General features: G+C 35.3%; 1 protein-coding gene across 1 annotated transcript; it reads left to right on the plus strand.

The window, feature by feature from the left end:
- Window positions 1-9,030: 9,030 nt before the first annotated feature.
- Window positions 9,031-20,312, plus strand: LOC110628996 (caltractin). The gene is made up of 7 exons (XM_021775822.2): window positions 9,031-9,162; window positions 9,714-9,834; window positions 9,936-9,972; window positions 10,052-10,079; window positions 10,278-10,430; window positions 10,545-10,647; window positions 20,049-20,312. The coding sequence occupies exons 1-7, from the start codon at window positions 9,160-9,162 to the stop codon at window positions 20,111-20,113; spliced, it is 510 nt and encodes a 169-aa protein (XP_021631514.1). The 5' UTR covers window positions 9,031-9,159; the 3' UTR covers window positions 20,114-20,312.
- The last annotated feature ends 441 nt before the right edge of the window (window positions 20,313-20,753 follow it).

Consider the following 20,753-nt stretch of genomic DNA (forward strand, 5'->3'; position numbering starts at 1 on the left):
TTAGCTCCTTTTGTGTGGGTAAGTATTTCAGACTTTTATGATCTATATAGATGTAACATTTCTCACTATATAAGTAATGCCTCCATAACTTTAGTGCAAAAACTATGGCAACTAACTCTAGATCATAGGCGAGATAGTTCTTCTCGTATGGCTTAAGTTGTCTAGAAGTATAGGCAATCACTTTACTTTCTTGCATCAAAACACATCCAAGTCCACTGTGAGAAGCATCATTTTATATCACAAATTCGTTGCCAGAAATGGATTATGTAAGTACAGGTGCTTTAGTGAGCATAGTCCTTAATCTGTCAAAGCTTACCTGGCATCTATCATCCCAAATATATTTAACATCCTTATGTAATAACTTAGTCAGTGGAGCTGCTATAAGTGAAAACCCTTTCACAAAACATCTGTAGTACTCAGCTAGACTTAAGAAACTCCTAATCTCTGCTCCATTCTTTAGTGGCTTCCATTCAAGAACAACTTTAATCTTTTGTGGATCTATCCTGATTTCTTCTGCTGATACAAACATATCTCGAAAATGTTATTTCATTGAGCCAAAAATCACATTTATTAAACTTGGCATAAAGTTGCTTTTCTCTTAGAGTCTGTAATACTACTCTCAAATGCCTATTATGGTCTTTCCTAGTTTTAGTGTATACCAGAATATCATCAATGAATGCTACAATAGACATGTCTAAATATGGATGGAAGATACAGTTCATTAGATCCATGAATGCTGCAGGTACATTTGTTAACTCAAATGGCATAACCAGGAACTCATAATGTCCATATGGTGTTCTGAATGCAGTCTTAGGTACATTTGTCCCTTTAACTCTCAACTGATGGTAGCTTGATCTCATATCTATCTTAGAGAAAATGTTGGCCCTTTTCAATTAATCAAACAACTCATCTATTCTAGCCAGTGGATATTTATTCTTTATAATTACCTTATTTAACTATCTGTAATCAATGTACAATCAAAGGGATCCATCTTTCTTTTTCACGAACAGCACTGATGCACCCCATGGTGAAACACTAGGTCGAATAAAGCCCTTATCAAGTAACTCTTGTAACTGTATTTTCAACTCTTTCAATTCTATAAGAGCCATTCTGTAAGGAGCAATAGAAATAGGTGCAGTGCTTGGCACAACTTTTATAGCAAAATCTACTTTCCTTTCTGGAGGTAACTCTGGTAACTCTTCAGGAAATATATCTGAAAAATGACATACTGTGGATAGGTTTGACACATTAGAACCTTCCTTCTTAGTTTCAATTACACTAGCTAGATAGACTGTACAACCCTTTCCAATCAACCTCCTAGCTGTAGTGGCAGATATGATATTGGAGAGGTAATCTGACCTCTCACCCACAACTATAACCTTAGAACACTCTAATATTTTGAGTGTAACTCGCTTTAACTTACAATCAATTATAATTTGATGTTTAGACTATCAATCCATACCCAAAATCACATCAAACTCTTTAAAAATTAACTCTATCAAGTCATCTAAAAAAGTGTGACCTTACACACATATAGGATAATCTCTGTAAACTCTATTCACAATCACAAGACATCCTAAGGGATTGGTCACTGATTTGTCATGTTCTAAAGATTCTACTTGATTTTCCTTCTCATTAGTGATAGGTATGCTGATGTATAAATGTGTAGAACTAGGATCAATTAATGTATAAACATATTTACTAAAAATGAAAAATTTACCAGCTATAACATTTGGTTTATCCTGGTCTTCTTTTACACGAATATCATATGCCCTGGTAGGTGCTCTAGTGTTTGGTCTGTCTACTGTCTCTGATACTCTGTGACTCTGAACATTACTAGATTCATTTCTACCTCTACCCTTGCCTCTAGGCCCTATTAACATAGATCTCTCTGTCTGTATAGGCTGTACTGAATGGTCTTGATCAAACATAATTTAGTCACATTTTTATCATAATTATTATTGCTTATTTACACATTTTTTAGTTTAATTTATGGTTTTTATCTTGTTTTTATAGAAAAGGAAGAAATTGGAAAATGGGAGAAAAAGTGCAGAAAAATTACAAAAGGATGATTTGCCCAGTTATTTGCCCAAGATCACCAGAAAATCTGCTCCAATCACTGCCCAGATCAAAGTTAAAGCAGAAACCCGAAGGCAACAGACAGCAGTGATTTGCCCAGCGATTTGCCCAAGAAACTCGAAGATCACTGGTCAAATCACTCGCAGAGACATAGAGGACTGACTCACAGAGAAGTGATTGGGTCAGTGATTTGCCCAAAAACACTCAAATCACCGGGCAAATCACTTTGACAGCAGAAAATTACAGCAGAGCGGGAAAATGGGCAGAAAACAGAAATCCGAATTTTCAGAAGTCCAAATCCAATCCAATCACTTCCAACACAAAACCAAGAGCCACGAAAGAGTCTCTCATCCAAGGAATTCCAATTGCAATTAAAATCAACATCAAAAGAGGAGTCAAACACCAAATCAAAGAGGGATTTCAAAACCCTAGATGGAGAGAAATTCTGCAGCTATAAAAGGAGAGCCTCCAAACCAGCAATATGATCTTCTGATCAGCAACTCAACTCGCCAGAAACTCTCCAGCATCTTCCTTTTTCTTTTCTTTTCATCTTTTTGTGTATTTAGTCCACCATGAGTGGCTAAACACTTTCCTTTCTAGTTGAAGTTGGTGAATTTCAGATTTTGTGATGAATTGGGAGATTTAATACTCCATTGTTGAACTCTTGTTTATTTCAATATTTATGCAATCTGATCTTTTCCATAATTATTACTTTGCTTTTAGAATCAATAAGGGCCCATTGCTTTTAAATTGCTAAAGTGATAAATTGTTTGAATGATTTAGGTCCGTAATTGCTTAAATTGTTTAAACTCACATTTAATCAAGTTGCATGATCTAAACTTGACCACGCGGTTGGCAAGGTTAGAATTAGGTTTCTCTAAGTCTTAATGCAGTTAACGGTTGTTCGATGCTATAATGCCCCAAGGACGTTCCTTGGCAACTTGTTAACTAGTGTTTGATTAGCGAACGTTTCCTAATCAAACTAGAACTAAGGAGGAATTTGGATTGTGAGAAGCGTCTTCCACATCCAAAACTAATTTATTGGAATAAATAGGAGTGTTAAAGAATCAATGATCAATTCTAAACAATCTGAAATAAGATCCATATTTCAACTAGAAGCTTTTCTCTTATTGATTTACTCATCTTTAAATTATTGCTTTCTTTTGCTATTTAGTTTTAAATCATCAAACTCAAACCCCCCTCTTTTAATTATTTGTTATTTACTCATCTTGGTTATTATTAGGAAGATCTTTAGTGTCAATTCCCTGTGGTTCGACCCTATTGCCACTATCTACAAGTTTATTGTTGATTGTTTAATAGGTTTATTTTTGACGGCTTCGACAACCGCTTATCAAAAATTGGCGCCGTTGCCGGGGAATTGATTTAAACTAACGTATTTTCCTTTTATGATCAGGGCTGATCGTAAAGAAGCTCTTCTTTATGATCCTGAAATTGAACACACTGCCAAGACCTTACAAGCATGGCTACGGTAAGTATGTCTTTTCTCTCTTCTCAAATTTCTGAACTAACCTCTATTGTGAGAAATTATAGTCAAGCTCGACAAGTTCAACAACTTCAACAAGCACATGCATTTGAAGGATTCTATGGACAGCCAAGACATAATCCCTACCTTGACACATACAATACAGGTTGGGGAGACAATCTGAGCTATGGCTATGCTAGGACAGACCACTACCATGATTACCAAAGAGATCTGCAATATAATCCAGGTTGGAGGGACCATCCAAATTTCGGTTATGCAAGGGGAAATCAATATCCAAGCTACCAGCAAAGGAATCAAGCTCAAGCTGCACCTCAGAATTCCAATGCATCTCTTGAAGAGATTGTGAAAAATTTGGCAAATACTGTGCAGAATCTTGAGAAACAAATGGGGCAAATGGCTTCATCCTTGAACAAAATTGAATCACAAGGAAAGCTACCTTCCCAAACTGAGATAAATCCAAGACAAAATGTTAGCGCCATCACATTAAGGAGTGGAAAGGAGTTGCAAGACAATAGGGCTGAAAAATTGCAAAAACAGGGCATGGAAGAAATTCTGCCAGAAAGTGATCAGGGCAGTGATTTGCCCAGTTCACTAGTAGAAACTGACCCGATCGCTGGGCAAACTAAGCTGTCCAGCAGTGATTTGACCAATTCTCCAGAGAAGGCAGGAAGTGATTTGCCCAAATCAACAGACCAGGCAGAATCCAGTCAAAGGCAGAAACAACAACTTATGGAGAAATTCAAGGTACCTCCTCCCTTCCCAAAGAGGTTTGCAAGGTCCCAAAAGGAGAAAGAGGAAAAAGAGATATTGGAGACACTTCGCAAGGTAGAAATCAACATATCTCTACTTGATGCTATCAAACAAATACCAAGGTATGCTAAATTTCTCAAAGAGCTATGCACCAATAGGAGGAAACTTGCTGAACATAAAAAGGTAAGTGTGAGGGAGTGTGTCTCAGCTGTCATTCAAAGGAAACTTCCCACCAAATGCAAGGATAGAGGAATGTTTGCCATTTCATGCAAAATAGGCAACATAGGAATAAAGAAGGCCATGTGTGACCTTGGAGCTTCAATAAATGTCATGCCTCTTTCTATTTTTAACTTGTTGAATGCAGGTACACTCAAGGGCACCAGCATTATGATCCAATTGGCTGATCGATCCATTGTCCACCTCAAGGGAGTGCTTGAAGATGTGTTGGTGCAAGTGGACCAACTAGTCTTCCCAGCTGATTTTTATGTGATTGACATGGAGGAGGATAAGGGCAACATCACCTCTGATATCTTACTTGGGAGACCATTCTTGAGCACAGCAAGAACAAAAATTGATGTGCATGATGGCACATTGACCATGGAGTTTGAAGGGGAAATTATAAAATTTAATGTTTATGATGCCATGAAATTCCCCAATGATGTTTCTCCTGTTTATGGCCTTGATGTTATTGATGATTTAAGTCAAGAAATTTTTGATTTTGATCAAGAAAATTTACTTTATGATGGTCTTTGCAGGAGAGGAGAAGTGGACAGCAACATCATTGAAACAGAAAAAACAGCAGACTGCTGTAACTTGCTGGATGTGGGCGATTTGCCCAGTGATTTGCCCAGAACACCAGAAAATCTGCTCAAATCACAGCCCAAATCAGACAGCAAACAGCAGAAATCAGCACAGACATCAACTGCACCAGAACTGAAACCATTGCCTAGCCACCTCAAATATGACTACTTGGGAGCTGGAAATACACTTCCAGTAATTATTTTCAACCAGCTCAACCAAGAAGAAGAAGAAAAGCTCCTTGATGTGTTAAGGAAGCACAAAAAAGCAATTGGGTGGACCTTGGAGGACATAAAAGGCACTTCAAGACCATTCGGTGGAGGCTCATCTCACCAGAATCAGAGACAGGATGCAGCACATGGAGCACCTGTTGGACCTGCTGGTGGACCATTTTCTGCCCCAGCACCGTGACAGATAGCGATTTGCCCAGTGATTTGCCCGGTGCTTGCCCAAGTCACTGGTCAAATCACCCCCAGGCCAAGAAGTCCCTTTCCCTTTCCTTCTTAAATTTTTCCTTTATATATTTTACATTGGGGACAATGTTGGGACTAGGTGTGGGGGTACTGTTAGGTTCTTTTTGCATTGATTATATTATCTTTTGCTTTCTTTTTGTTTCTTTTTGCATCTTTTTACCCTATAAACACACACCAAAAATTTTTTCTTTTGCACACATTTTTTTCACTTCTTGCACACACACACAGAATTTTGTAGCTAATTGCTCTACTCAACATAGATAACAAGGTTGAAAGAGTGCCCTTATCTCATGACCCCATTGATTTGCCACCCCTTTAAGCCTAAATTGAATCATTCACAGTATGTTACCTTCACTTAGGGAGTTTTTCTCTTGAATTGAATCCTTAAATGTGCTAAGGTCAAGAGAAATAAAAATACAAATGCATGCAAACACAAAGCTAGTGTAACTCCCTATGAGTTGATTTGCCCAAACTATCATGAAAAACCAGCATAAAGCAGAAATCATAAACCTGTTCCAATGGTCTAAGACTATGAACTGTGCCTAAAAGCCACTTGGAGAAGTTACTGACTGAGTAACCGGGGGTGTATCACCCATGTACACAATCGCGTAAAAAGGTCAGTAACTTTTTCAAGCAAATAAGTTTTGATGGTCTAGACTATGAACAGAGCTAGTAGCCACTTGAACAAGTGACTAACTGAGTAACCGAGGGTGTATCACCCATGTACACAATCGCGTAAAAAGGTTAGTGACTTTTTCAGGCAAGGATAAGAATAAGTGCTGCTGAAAATAAAAACAAAAATAAAAAGAAATAAAGAAAAGGGGCAAGTCACTCCTAGGGGTTGCATTAAAACTAACATAGAGGAATAAGCATGATTGAGCCAAAAACCTTTCTCTTGACCATGGTGGGTGAAAGGAAACAAGGAAAGGAGAGGATGACCTTAGTGCATGTACTCTATACTGTGATAATTCAGATTAGGAGTCTAGGGGGGGCTGATTAAGTGGTACTTAGGCTCTAAGGAAAAAGGGGGCTTGATTGGCTAAGTTATTTGTTGCTTGAGGACAAGCAAAAAGCTAGGTGTGGGAGTATTTGATCAAACATAATTTAGCCACATTTTTATCATAATTATTATTGCTTATTTACACATTTTTTAGTTTAATTTATGGTTTTTATCTTGTTTTTATAGAAAAGGAAGAAATTGGAAAATGGGAGAAAAAGTGCAGAAAAATTACAAAAGGATGATTTGCCCAGTGATTTGCCCAAGATCACCAGAAAATCTGCTCCAATCACTGCCCAGATCAAAGTTAAAGCAGAAACCCGAAGGCAACAGACAGCAGTGATTTGCCCAGCGATTTGCCCAAGAAACTCGAAGATCACTGGTCAAATCACTCGCAGAGACATAGAGGACTGACTCACAGAGAAGTGATTGGGTCAGTGATTTGCCCAAAAACACTCAAATCACCGGGCAAATCACTTTGACAGCAGAAAATTACAGCAGAGCGGGAAAATGGGCAGAAAACAGAAATCCGAATTTTCAGAAGTCCAAATCCAATCCAATCACTTCCAACACAAAACCAAGAGCCACGAAAGAGTCTCTCATCCAAGGAATTCCAATTGCAATTAAAATCAACATCAAAAGAGGAGTCAAACACCAAATCAAAGAGGGATTTCAAAACCCTAGATGGAGAGAAATTCTGCAGCTATAAAAGGAGAGCCTCCAAACCAGCAATATGATCTTCTGATCAGCAACTCAACTCGCCAGAAACTCTCCAGCATCTTCCTTTTTCTTTTCTTTTCATCTTTTTGTGTATTTAGTCCACCATGAGTGGCTAAACACTTTCCTTTCTAGTTGAAGTTGGTGAATTTCAGATTTTGTGATGAATTGGGAGATTTAATACTCCATTGTTGAACTCTTGTTTATTTCAATATTTATGCAATCTGATCTTTTCCATAATTATTACTTTGCTTTTAGAATCAATAAGGGCCCATTGCTTTTAAATTGCTAAAGTGATAAATTGTTTGAATGATTTAGGTCCGTAATTGCTTAAATTGTTTAAACTCACATTTAATCAAGTTGCATGATCTAAACTTGACCACGCGGTTGGCAAGGTTAGAATTAGGTTTCTCTAAGTTTTAATGCAGTTAACGGTTGTTCGATGCTATAATGCCCCAATGACGTTCCTTGGCAACTTGTTAACTAGTGTTTGATTAGCGAACGTTTCCTAATCAAACTAGAACTAAGGAGGAATTTGGATTGTGAGAAGCGTCTTCCACATCCAAAACTAATTTATTGGAATAAATAGGAGTGTTAAAGAATCAATGATCAATTCTAAACAATCTGAAATAAGATCCATATTTCAACTAGAAACTTTTCTCTTATTGATTTACTCATCTTTAAATTATTGCTTTCTTTTGCTATTTAGTTTTAAATCATCAAACTCAAACCCCCCTCTTTTAATTATTTGTTATTTACTCATCTTGGTTATTATTAGGAAGATCTTTAGTGTCAATTCCCTGTGGTTCGACCCTATTGCCACTATCTACAAGTTTATTGTTGATTGTTTAATAGGTTTATTTTTGACGGCTTCGACAACCGCTTATCAGGTCTCTAGGACAATCTCTCATAAAGTGATCTGTACTTCCGTATAGGTAACAAACCCCAGTTAATCTCCTGCATACTCTGCTATATTTCCTGCCACAATGCTCACATACTGGTGGTAACCCTATACTTGGTCCTCCTATACTAGATACCAAAATAGTCTGCTGTTCAGAACTCTGCCTAGGTCTCTGACTCTACTTAAATAGCCCTATTTACTGAAAATTCCTCTGTCTGCCTAATATAAAAAAATAGTTTATAGATTATAATATAATCATAATATCTCGTATTAATACATTCTAAAAATTTTGATATGGACAATGAATAAAAAGTTTATAAAATTACTCTTATAATAAAAAAAATTGTACCTAAAACTTATTATTGTGTTTAGAGGAAAAAAATGCTATTATATTTTCAATTTAAGTTGAAATTAAGGCATATATCCTTGTATTTTTAAAATACCATAATTTAGTACTTATATTTTAACTTCATCAAATGGGAGGGCTATCCATTTAATTTTTTTATTAAATGTTGAATTTTTTTTATGAAAATACTTTTAGTTTGACGGAGTCAAAATATATGAATTAAATATTAAATTTTAAAATTAAAGAGATATATGGGTTAATTTGAACCTATTTAAAAATGTAAAGACAAATTTTTAAAAAATAATATTATAAAATGAAAGAAAGTATTTGAGTAAATTAATAAATTGTGCTGTTAAACAAAAAAAAAAAGTGATAAATCAAGCTGCAATTATGGGACTAATCAATTTGGAAAAAGGGCCTAGGCCCAATTATGTATTTCCAAAAAATGGAATTTGGGAAGTGAGCGTTGAGCCCATAACGTGTTCCCCTGTCCCTACTCTCTTCAAAGTTCCAATCTGTAAAGGATTTTTCAGCATCTCTGTTGAGTATTTCTCGTTGAACTTCCGGAATCTCATTGCATCTGCTGGAAATCCAATGGTTTGTTGTTCACGCGATCCCAATTTCATCTGTCTTAATTTTTCAACTTTTAATTTCTTTATGATTTTGCTAGTTTTTAAGAAAAACAATTTAGAACTGTTAGAATCTTGTAAATGATTGGGAATTTAGAAGTTTATCTATTGCGATTATGGTTGGAAATGATAGTTATGTACAATTTTTTTAGCTATGTATGGATTCTTAAATGCATGAATAGGAAATTCAATGAGGTGAATTGATTGTATTTTGGAAATATCATCAGGGATTGGATTTCGTTTGAATGCTTAGGTTAAACTGCTATAACCCTTTTTGTGGTTCTAGTCATTGCCTCAAGGTTATCAATTGTTAATAACATCCGCTCGAATTTTCATTTTGGAGACTTATTGTTCACATACTTGACAACTATATTCTTGCTATATTCTTTACTATTCAAGAACAGAACTCCAGTTCCCAAATCCTTGTTTCAAATCTCAGTGAAAGCTACAATTTCTTCAAGATTTCATTGAATTACTTTTTGGATGATGTATTTCATGAAATGAAATATGCCTCAACAGGCAAGTCTTTACAGTGGGAAATCAAGGAAAGAGAAACCCAGAGGACGCCATCAAGCGTTAAGTCAACAGAAGAGACAAGAAATCAAGGAAGCTTTTGAACTATTTGATACTGATGGCTCAGGTACTGAAAGACTGGTTGTTATATGTCTTTGCTATGTTCTTAATTTTCTTATTCTTTTGTTGCTTAGTTTTCTTATTCATTTGTGGGACTATGTTGTCTAGGCACTATTGATGCCAAGGAGCTCAATGTTGCCATGAGGTATGAATATCTCATCACATTGCTTTCGTTTTATTTTTTGATCCATGAAAATATTGGAACTAAAAGAATTTTATAACAGGGCACTTGGTTTTGAAATGACGGAAGAGGTATATTCTATGTTCTACTGTATGAACATGTTGAATTGTTCACTTCTCCTACCCTGTCGTTTTAGTCTTCTCTATTGCAATATCTTTTTTCAATCCTGTTTATTCTTGAACATAAAACAAGAAAATTTTTACCTTATTACCTTCTTCCCAATTTGTGAGCCATGACAGTTTCCTCCTCCGAATTCCTTTTCATTGCAGCAAATAAATCAAATGATTGCAGATGTTGACAAGGATGGCAGTGGTGCAATTGATTTTGATGAATTTGTGCATATGATGACGGCCAAGATCGGAGAAAGGGACACTAAGGAGGAGCTCATGAAAGCGTTCCGCATCATTGACCAAGATAACAATGTGAAGTTTTGTTAATTTGTCCTTATTTGTAATTCTTTTTTTTTGTTGATGGCTTTTCTTTTTCTTTTTTTTTTTCTCTCTGAAACTGGCTTTTCTTCTATTCACTTGATTCAGGGAAAGATATCTGTTGATGACATTAAGCGAATAGCAAAGGAGCTGGGTGAGAACTTCACCGACAGAGAGATTCAAGATATGGTTGATGAAGCTGACAGAGATCGTAAGTTATTCTTCCTTTTTCCTGGCTGCGATATGTAAAACTCTTAATAGTGTATTATGTTCTTCACGAGGACATCATCTTACGAATTTCATTAATATTATGTCTTTTTGTCAATATTGTTGTTTCTTTTCTCTCATTGCATGCATTTATAAAAAATTTTATTTCAACTTATTGCCTATAGACTAGATTATGTGCCCATATATATGTAGTGTGACTAGTGTCCTAAATTTAAACTGGGTGTGGAAGATTTTCTCTCTTATTTTTTGATAAAAGAAGAATTTTTCAGTAGTAGAATAGACCTAGCGCCTCGCCTAGCCCAGCCCAGGTGTGGCGTCGTCTGGTGCCATTATCTGCAACAAAAAAAAAAAAAAGAGCAGATCTGCAGGAAGAAAGAAACAGAGAAGAAAGAAACAGAGAAGAAGAAGAAGGGGAGGGAGGAGGAAGAAGATATCTCGTTGGAAGAGAAAGTAAAAGTTACTTTTTTTTTCCTTAAGAGGAGAAGAGACATGGAATCTTTTTGACTTTTTTTTATTTTTTTGCTTTTCTTCCTGAGCATTAGTGACATATAATAAATTATCAGAAATAAGTCTAATTAAGTCTCTTTATTTTTCCTCGAGAGCCAAATAAACCCAATTTAAAATTTTGGATCAATTAAGTCCATGTACATTTGTTAAGAGCCAAATAAGTCTCAACATAATATAATATTATTTTTTTAATAATACAAAAATATTTTTTAATAATAAAATATTATTTTTATAATTTAAAAAATAAAAAATTTAGTATTTTAATTACTATAAAAATTTAAAAAATACATAGATATAATAAATAATTTTTAGGAGGTTAATTGACTCAAAATTTTGAATTGGACTTATTTGACCCTTGAATAAAAGTACACGGCTTAATTGGACTTATATCCATAAATTATCTTGTTGTTAGTAATATATAATAAATTTTATTTATTTATTTATTTATAAATAATATCCATTTATTCCTAAATAATATTTATTTATAAATAGTATCTATTTATTCATAAATAATATTTATTTATTAGAAAATTAATATTAATTTCTTTAGTTATATTTATAGACTTTATTATTATTTTATTATATATATTATTTCATTATTCTATGTTCTATATTAGAAGTATATTCTATATCAAATATTATTATTATTTATTATATAGATTATTCTATTATTAATTAACTATTTATATAATTAATTATATATTATTTATAATTATAATAATTATATTTTTTAGTTTTTATTAATTTTATTTATATATTAATAAATTAATATTAATATTCTATACATTATATATAGATATAATTTATTACCAACTATAGTTTATATATTTTAATCTAACTAAATATATAAAAATTTTATATTAATTATACATATATATACATGTACATTTAAAATGTATAAAAAAAAATTGGTTTGGTTGCCCTTTTTAAAAAGGCATTGCCTTGCCTATCACCCAAGGGGATAGGAAGCTCTAGTGTTGCCTCTTGCCTTAATAACACCGGAAGAGACATTAGGATGATGGGGATATTCCTTTCTCTTATTATTCTTCATGCTATCTATTGGCATTGCTTAAGTTGTTTATCACCACCCATCTTTTCATCTTGGAAGTCAAATTTTGAGCTTGGTTGTCTAAATCATGGAATAGGTAACCTGCTTATGGAAGCACTTGATTAATATTATTCTGTTAGATTTCAAAATAGAGAAAAGAAGATTAGATGAGAGAGAGAAGGTTTAGATGAGTTTAGAAGAGAAAGAATAGAGAATCAGGTGAGAAGAGGATGGAGAGAAAAAAAGGAGAGTTATTATTGATTCTTTATATTCCCATGCGGAGCTACTGTTCTTATTTATACAAGTAATGACTCTCCCCTAATTCTGTTGTAACAATTAACAACTCACAGCTCACGCCCCCTCCAAAACTAACAATTCAGAGCTGTGACTTGAGCTCCTCTCTTTTTCCTTTTTCTGAAATACGTAACAATACCCCTCCTATGAGAATCTTGTCCCCAAGAAGATTGAAACTCCGAAAATGATTGAAACTCTGAAAATTGAGAAGTAATAAAAGCTTGATTTTCCCAAGTAGCATCATCTTCAGGAAGGCCTTACCACTTAATGAGGCCTTGAAGAACTTGCTGGTTACTTCAGTTAATAGTTCTAGTCTGCAAAACCTTCTCAGGGGCGATCAACACAGTATCTTCAAGAAAAGTATGCAATTCTGTTATCACCACGGCCTGCTCCCCTACGTCTTCTTAAGCAGAGACACATGGAACATTGGGTGAATGGTAGATGTAGAAGGCAACTTTAACTTGTAAGCTACTGACCCAACTCTAGACAGCACCTCAAATGGTCCATAATACTTGGCTGAAAGTTTGAAATTCTTTCGCAAGGCTAAGGAACTTTGCCTATAGGGTTGTAACTTAAGATAGACCCAATCTCCTACCTCAAATTGCCTTTTCGACTTCTTCTTATTAGCATATTGCTTCATTCTATTCTGAGCAGCCACTAAATTTGCTTTTATCAACTTGGACAGCTGTTGTATGTGATGAACAAAATGAGCTATAACAATCACCTTTGTATCTTCAGAAGGTAAGAAGACTAAAAAAGATGGCTGATAGCCATCTCAAAAGGACTCCTCTTCAAGGCTCTATGATGGCTGGTATTATACCACCATTCTGCTAAGAACAACTATTTAGCACAAGAATGAGGAGACTAGAAAGAAAGACACCTCAAATAACATTTTAAGCTCTGGTTTAATCTCTCAGATTGACCATCCGATTGAGGATGATATGCCGAGCTATAAGCTAATTTAGTTTTCATAGCTTTGAATAGCTCCTTCTAGAAAATACTAGTAAAAATTTTATCCCTATCAGTAATTATGGTTAATGGTTGACCATGGAGTTTGAAAATGGTATCAAGAAAAACTTTTGCAACTGCAGTAGCAGTAAAGGGTTGCTGGAGGGCTATAAAATGGCCATACTTCATCAATCTACAAATGCCCACTAGGATAGTATCATTGCCTGGAGATTTTGGTAATTGCTCCACAAAATCCATGGTGATATACTGCCAAGCTTGGTTGGGAATAGGCAGGGGCTGCAGCAAACCCGGAGAAGCACACCTTTTTTATTTATACCTGGCACAAATGTCATATTTTTGCACCCAATCTACCATCGATTTCAACATGTTAGGCCAAAAAAATGCCTTCTCAGTCTAATGAAAGGAGTGATGCTCGAATGCCTCCCTAGATGAGAATTATGGTAGAGGTCAAGAAGTTGTTGCTTTAATGGACCACTATTACCCACATATAATCTGTCGTGATAGAATAGCCCTTGTTTGCAAGAATAATCCTGGACAACCTTCTCATCAATAGATAATTGAGAGCTTAACTCCTTAGCCTTCTTATCCTGATCATAGTGATGGGTGTCGAAGTCACAAAAAATAATCTATTAAAAATCAACAAATATGAATTACGTATAGGGAGAATAGGATTGAATCTACAGGAAATTGACACTAAAAATTTCTAAACAATGACTAGGAAAATAAACAATAAAAATAACATAGGGGGATTTTGATGATGAATTAAAATAAAGATCAAAACAATTAAAGAAAGCGATAATCAAAAGAGAAGAAAATCAATGTAAATAAGTTCTAGTTGAAGTGTTGGATCCATTTCAGTTTGAGAATTTTATCATAAAAATAAAAATATTTTTATTTGTTCCAATAAATTAGTTATAGTTATGAAAGACACTCCATATAATCAATCTCTCCTTAGATTTAAATTAATTAGGAAACATTCGCTAATTAATCTTAACCAACAAATCGCCCAAAGAACGTGTTTGGGATTTTATTCATCAACTGCCTTAAGAATTAGAGAGACCTAATTCTAACCAACAAACCAAACTGCGTGGTGAGTTTAAGTTAGATCATGCAATTTCTTAGTGGGTTACACTAATTGTTACTTGTTGTTGAATAACCTAAGCAATTATGGACTTCAAATATTCAAACTAACAATATATTACTTTGAAATTATGAACAATGGGTCCTATTGATCAAATAACAAAGCAATAATAATATTAAGAATTGAATTTGCATAAATATTGGAAGAATAAAAGATGAACAATTGTGTTTAGATTTCACAATTCATGTATAAACTGAAATTTCACCCTAACTTCAACTAGAAATAAAGAGTTTAGTCACTTATGATTTTGAAAGAAAATACAAAAGAGAAAAAAGAATGGAAGATAAAGGATGGATGATGTTGTGGCTGTCCACAAGGATGAGTTTAAATAGGTGCTCAACCCTAGTAGAATCCTTTTGGAGATAGGAAATATTATTTGCTTCGAATTAGAAATCTTTCTTTTAATATGTTTCCATTCAAGATAAGACTCCTTGATTTAAGGAGGATATTATGCCGCATTTAAAGAGGAAAAATCGTATAAGATCCCGCGGCTTGAATGATGAGATATGATCTTTTATTTCAAATTTAAATTAATTTCCCACTCATTGTCAAGTCTGCCTTTGCAGACTGTTGATTTGCCCAGTGGTTTGGGCGGTGGTCAAATCCACCATCTTAATATGGTTAACTCAACTCGCGAGTCTGGGCAATTTCTGGCTTATGTGAAGTATGATCATCCGGTGGATTTGCCCAAATCACTGGTTAAGTCAATTTCAGCACTTTTTAACAACTTTTTATCAAATCCACTTTTCTTTTGCTTTTTTTGCGAAATATAACTAAAAGTACAAATTTAGTTAAAAAAATACTTAAATCAATGCTAAGAATAGTATGAAAAATATGTTGAAATTTCGTTCGATCACATAGCTACGGAATACTTGGTTCATCCAAGTAGGTTGCAAAGAACACTATAGGTTGAATTGTAAATTTCTGCAGCCATTGAAATTCTATATAGAGCATCAGCTATCTTGTTATTTACCCTTTTTATACAAATCTTATAGTGCAAACCCTATAGCTTTGAAACCTCTTTGATCTGCAAGTCGGTGTGTAACCATTGCTCGAGTAAATGCTTGTACTCTCATGATCAGTCTTTGTAAAAAACAATCCTTGCTCCAAATAGTGCCTCCATTTTGAAACAACAATTGTAATAGCTAATAGTTCCTTTTCATAAACTGACAAAGCTTGGCATCTAAGTCCAAAAGCCTTAGATAAAAAAGTGATCGGGTACCCCTCTTGTTGTAAAATAGCTCGCATTCCAAGACCACTAGCGTCAGTCTCCACCACAAATGGTCTTGAAAAATTTGGAAATGTCAAAACAAGTGCTTATGCCATGGCATCTCTAAGATGCTGTAATGTTGTCTGAGCTGCTTTATTCTATCGAAATGCATCTTTTTTTCAATAAATTTGTAAGTGGTTTACTGATAATGCCGTACTTGTGAACAAATTTTCTATAATAGCCCGTTAATCCCAAAAACCTTCGAAGCTCCTTTACTGTTTTAGGTGTTGGCTAGGAAAGAATTGCTGAGCCTTTAGGTAGCAACTCCTTTTTCAGATATGATGTGACCCAAATATTCCACCTCTTCCCTGCCTAAAGCACACTTACTCAGCTTCACAAAGAGTTGCTGCAATAGGAGAATCTGAAAAATTTGCTCCAGATGCAATAAGTGTTGTTCCCATGAAGGACTATAAATGAGAATATTATAAAAAAATACCAACACAAACTTCTTGATATAAGGCTGAAATATGTGATTCATAAGGGCTTGGAAAGTGGCTGAGGTATTGGTTTTACCAAAAGGCATAACAGTGAATTCATATTACCAATGGTGTGTTCTAAAAACTGTTTTGTGCGTATCCAGGGGATTCATTCTTGTTTGGTGATGACCAGCCCTCAAATCAAGTTTAGAAAAGACTCTTGTCCCATGAAACTCGTCCAATAAATCCTCTATTATTGGAACAAGAAACTTATTCTTAACAGCCAAATCATTTAGCTTCCTATAGTCAATACAAAACCTCCAACTTCCTTATTTTTTGTTCACAAAAGTATTGGGAAAGCATATGGACTAGTGCTAGGTTGAATAACTTCGTTTATCAATATCTCATCCACTAACTTTTCTATTTCAGCCTTTTAGAAATGAGGGTATCTATAAGGTCTAATGCTGACTGGGGTAGCAGTAAGAAGGCAATGGAGTGGTTGTGACTTCTAAAAGGGGGCAATTGAGTTGGTTCTTCCAAGACACCTTTATACTTATCTAAGAGTGCCTTAGCTCAGCAATAAAGATGCTGGTTGCCTCTTTCGGCAAGGTAGCAAACTCAGTCACCTGAGGAATTTGAATACAGAATAGAGGACTTTTGAAATCCCTACCTCCTTTGTGCCATAATTGTTGAGAATCACCACTCTGCATTAGTTTAGCCCTGGAGCTGAGTTCTCCAATTCCTTGTAACACTACTCCCTTCCCATCTCTTTTAAAACTGATAGTATATGCCTCAAAATCAAATAGGACCGGATTACAAGTCTTCATCCAATCTACACCCAAGATAACATTATAGCTTCCCATCTCTAAAATTCTGAAATCGAATTTAAAGGAGTGGTGTTGCATCTTTCACTAAAAGTCAGAACATACTTTGCAACTTGTCATTTTCCTTCCATCGGTCACTGTTACAGACATAGCAAGAACTTTAATCAAAGGAAATTTTAATTCTTTAGCTACTTTTGCATCTAAGAAGCTCCGAGTGCTTCCACTATCAACTAATATCAACAACTCCCTATTTTGCTGCCTCCCAATCAATTTGATTTATTTATATTCTGAATTCCTTCCATAGCATGTACCGATAAGGTGGCCACTTCCAAATTCTCAGAGAATTCTTCTTCCGCATCATGCCATACTTCCTCCCCCTCGTCCCCAATCTGCTTTTGCTTAAGCAGCCCAGTACCATCCTTATCCTCCCCTTGTATTACCATCAACATTTTCAGCTTACATTGATGACTAGGAAAGTAACTTTCTCCACATTTAAAGCAAGGTCTAGGCTGTCTGGTAATGTTTTGGGAATTATTGGAGCTGTTAGAGCTTTTGTTTAGGGTTGTTTACTGAGTTTTGGCTTCTAGAGTGACCGGTAGTTTTCTGGTTGGAATTTACTTTAGGGATGGGAGGTTTAGGTGGATAAGGGTAATTTTGGGACGATGAATTAGTTTTATAAGGGACGGCTGAGGTCATAGTTTTAGGATTGGTCTGAGAAAATCTGGAATAGATATTAGGTTTTCTGCTGGTATTTAAGAGTTACTCTTGAAATCTAGTAATTTGGAAGGCATGAGCAAGGGAATTAGACCGCAACATTCTTACAACGGGTCTAATATCCTTCTGTAATCCTCCTACAAACACTAACAGGAAGTAAGTTTCCTCCAAATTGCCATTATCCTCTCCACCCTAATTCTCACATCTTCAAATTTAATCACCCACGGTTTTTTTCTTGCCTCATTTTCATCATCTCCTCTACCACATCCTCCAAAGTATCCTCCCCCCAAACCTACAACAAAAATCTCTCTCAAAGTCCTCCTAAGAGTGTTCCCCCCCTGTTCCTTAACCTAATTGTGATACCATGAATTTGCCCTATTCATCAATAATAAACTCGCTACAACTATCCTTTGTTCCCTCACAATCCTATAGATCTCAAAGTACTCTATATGTTTCCATAGCGAAGCCCGAGGTTCTTTCCCATCAAATGAGACCAATTTGATTTTAGGCATGAATTTAAACATGTCATTATCAACTATTGATCTCGTACTGTTATGGTCCTTCGTTATGACAACTCCAGGTCCCTTTGTGCTCGGAAGGATTCCCTTGCCTCCAAGGCTTACTGCGTGAAGTCCCATAGATATAGCAGAGTTCTCGGCCCCTTCGATACTTTCCTCCGCAACACCTTTGCCTTTATCGAGGATCCCTACACCAAACATAGATCGCAATTCCTTTAGAATAACGTTTCTGGTCTCAATTGTGCTCTGTTTAATTTCTTTCCTTAGCTCCTTTTTCGCGTTCTCCCACAAAGCTCTAATATGATCCTCCAATTCTACCATTCTCGTTTCCTGGTTGACAGCTCCAGATCTAGTCATTTTATTTTTCTGCCCGCTACCCACAGATTCAAAATCCCAGCGCTTTGGTACCAAATTGTTAGATTCCAAAACAGAGAAAGAAGATTCAGATGAGATAAAGAAGGTTCAGATGAGATTAGAAGAGAAAGAATAGAGAATCAGGTGAGAAGAGAATGGAGAGAAAGAAAGGAGTCTTATTATTGATTCTCCATGTTTCCATGCGGAGCTACTATTCTTATTTATACAAGAATAGTGACTCTCTCTCCCCTAATTCTGTTGTAACAACTAACAAGTCACAGCTCACAGCTGTCACGCCCCTTTCAAAACTAACAACTCACAGCTGTCACTTGAGCTCCTCTCTTTTTCCTTTTTCTGAAATACGTAACACATTCCATGTCAATTTTTGCAATATTGTTAGCTGATACTGACAGCCAGAGCTAGAAATGAACATTATAAAGCAGCACACTATGTGATAACACTAATGCAATTTCACTCATTTGATTAATTTTCTGATAGTTGAATTGAGAGATGTGACAACTCCAAATTGAGAGATCTGATAGATGCTTGTTTCATTGTGTGTAGAATTTTATGGGGAGGGCCTTTAGGTTTACAACTCCTTCATAGCCTGCCAATGCAGGATTGAGAGCTTATGTAATGTTTTTTTAGTTTCAAAAGGCTTCAATTTTGTGAACCCAATCAGTATAGAACACTTAGTGAGTGCTTTTGTTGTACTTTTATTTTGCATGAGTCATTATTATGGTGGCGTCAGCAGCCTATTAATGTTTAGGAATTAGGACAGCTAGATCTTGTGAGTGTTTCACCCTTAAATGTCTTGGCAGCTGAACTAGTAGCTCAGGGAATCTTATCACCCAAATCCCCTTAAGTTCTTTTACTGAAGAACCTAAAATAATAGTTAGCCTTCTTTACAGAAATGCTATGAGAATAGGAATGCAATGTTTTATATTGAGAAAGATGTTTTGATTAATAATTTGTGTGGTGAAGTGGAATGCTCTTCCTGCGCTATATGCATCCTTACCTTGGGTGCAGCACTTAAGAATTCCATTTCAGCTGTCCATAGGAAAGGAATTGTATGCTGATGTTTTGTATATATCACTTTTTCCTATCTGCTTTTTTATGGTCAGACAGACATGGATGTTTGGGCTCTTGCTACTGTATATGTGTCATTTAGGTTGTTGTAAGGTTTTGGCGCATGAAATTTAGTGACACAAAAGATGGATGATTTTATAAATTGGAGATATTGTGTTTGCAAGCAATTATCTTGGCATTTATCTTGTGTAAGTTACAATTCTAATGACAATAGGTGTGATGGTTTAATGAAATCTACAGGTGACGGGGAAGTGAGTGTGGAGGAATTCATCAGGATAATGAAAAGGACAACATATGGATACTAGAGTGGAGGAGTTCAGCACTATGTCGACAGCCATCTTATGCTGAAGGGGTTGGTGCGGCATTTCTGTAGCTGGAGTATATTCGTAGAAATAAAGTTTTTTTTTTTATTAAATCTAAAGAATGGTTTATGATGTAATTAGTTGTGTATACTTGAGGGATATTTAACTTTGTTTATCTATTTCTATTTTCTCCTTTTCTTTATTTTTTGCCATTCATTTGCGAGGATAGCGTTTCCGCAACTATTATCATCACCTTACCTATTAACATTCTGCTCATGTTCTGTACTGCAACTAAATGTTCTAAAGCATCTCATGATGAAGACTTCAAACTCTAAAGCACTTAGAAATGGCAATATGATGAACTCCAACGTTATCCATCTCCATTATGCCCTATCAAAAATCTTCTTTATTCTTACCAATTAATGTATTTTTTTTTTCACCTGGTCTTGAACTTGTGTTGCTGCATTCAGATCAGATATGCATATACGATTGATATTGCTAGCATCTTGCAGCATTGTCTTCAACTATTTGAAATGGAAAGAAACCAAAGTGAGTGAAATTATGAAAGAAAAAGTAGGCGGGAAAGAGAGCAAGAAGCTAGAACTTCAGCTCATATGTTGGCTCTCATTTTACTTCCTTGCAT

The sequence above is a fragment of the Manihot esculenta genome, chromosome 13, assembly GCF_001659605.2.
Source record: "Manihot esculenta cultivar AM560-2 chromosome 13, M.esculenta_v8, whole genome shotgun sequence".
In the NCBI taxonomy this organism is placed as follows: Eukaryota; Viridiplantae; Streptophyta; class Magnoliopsida; order Malpighiales; family Euphorbiaceae; genus Manihot; species Manihot esculenta.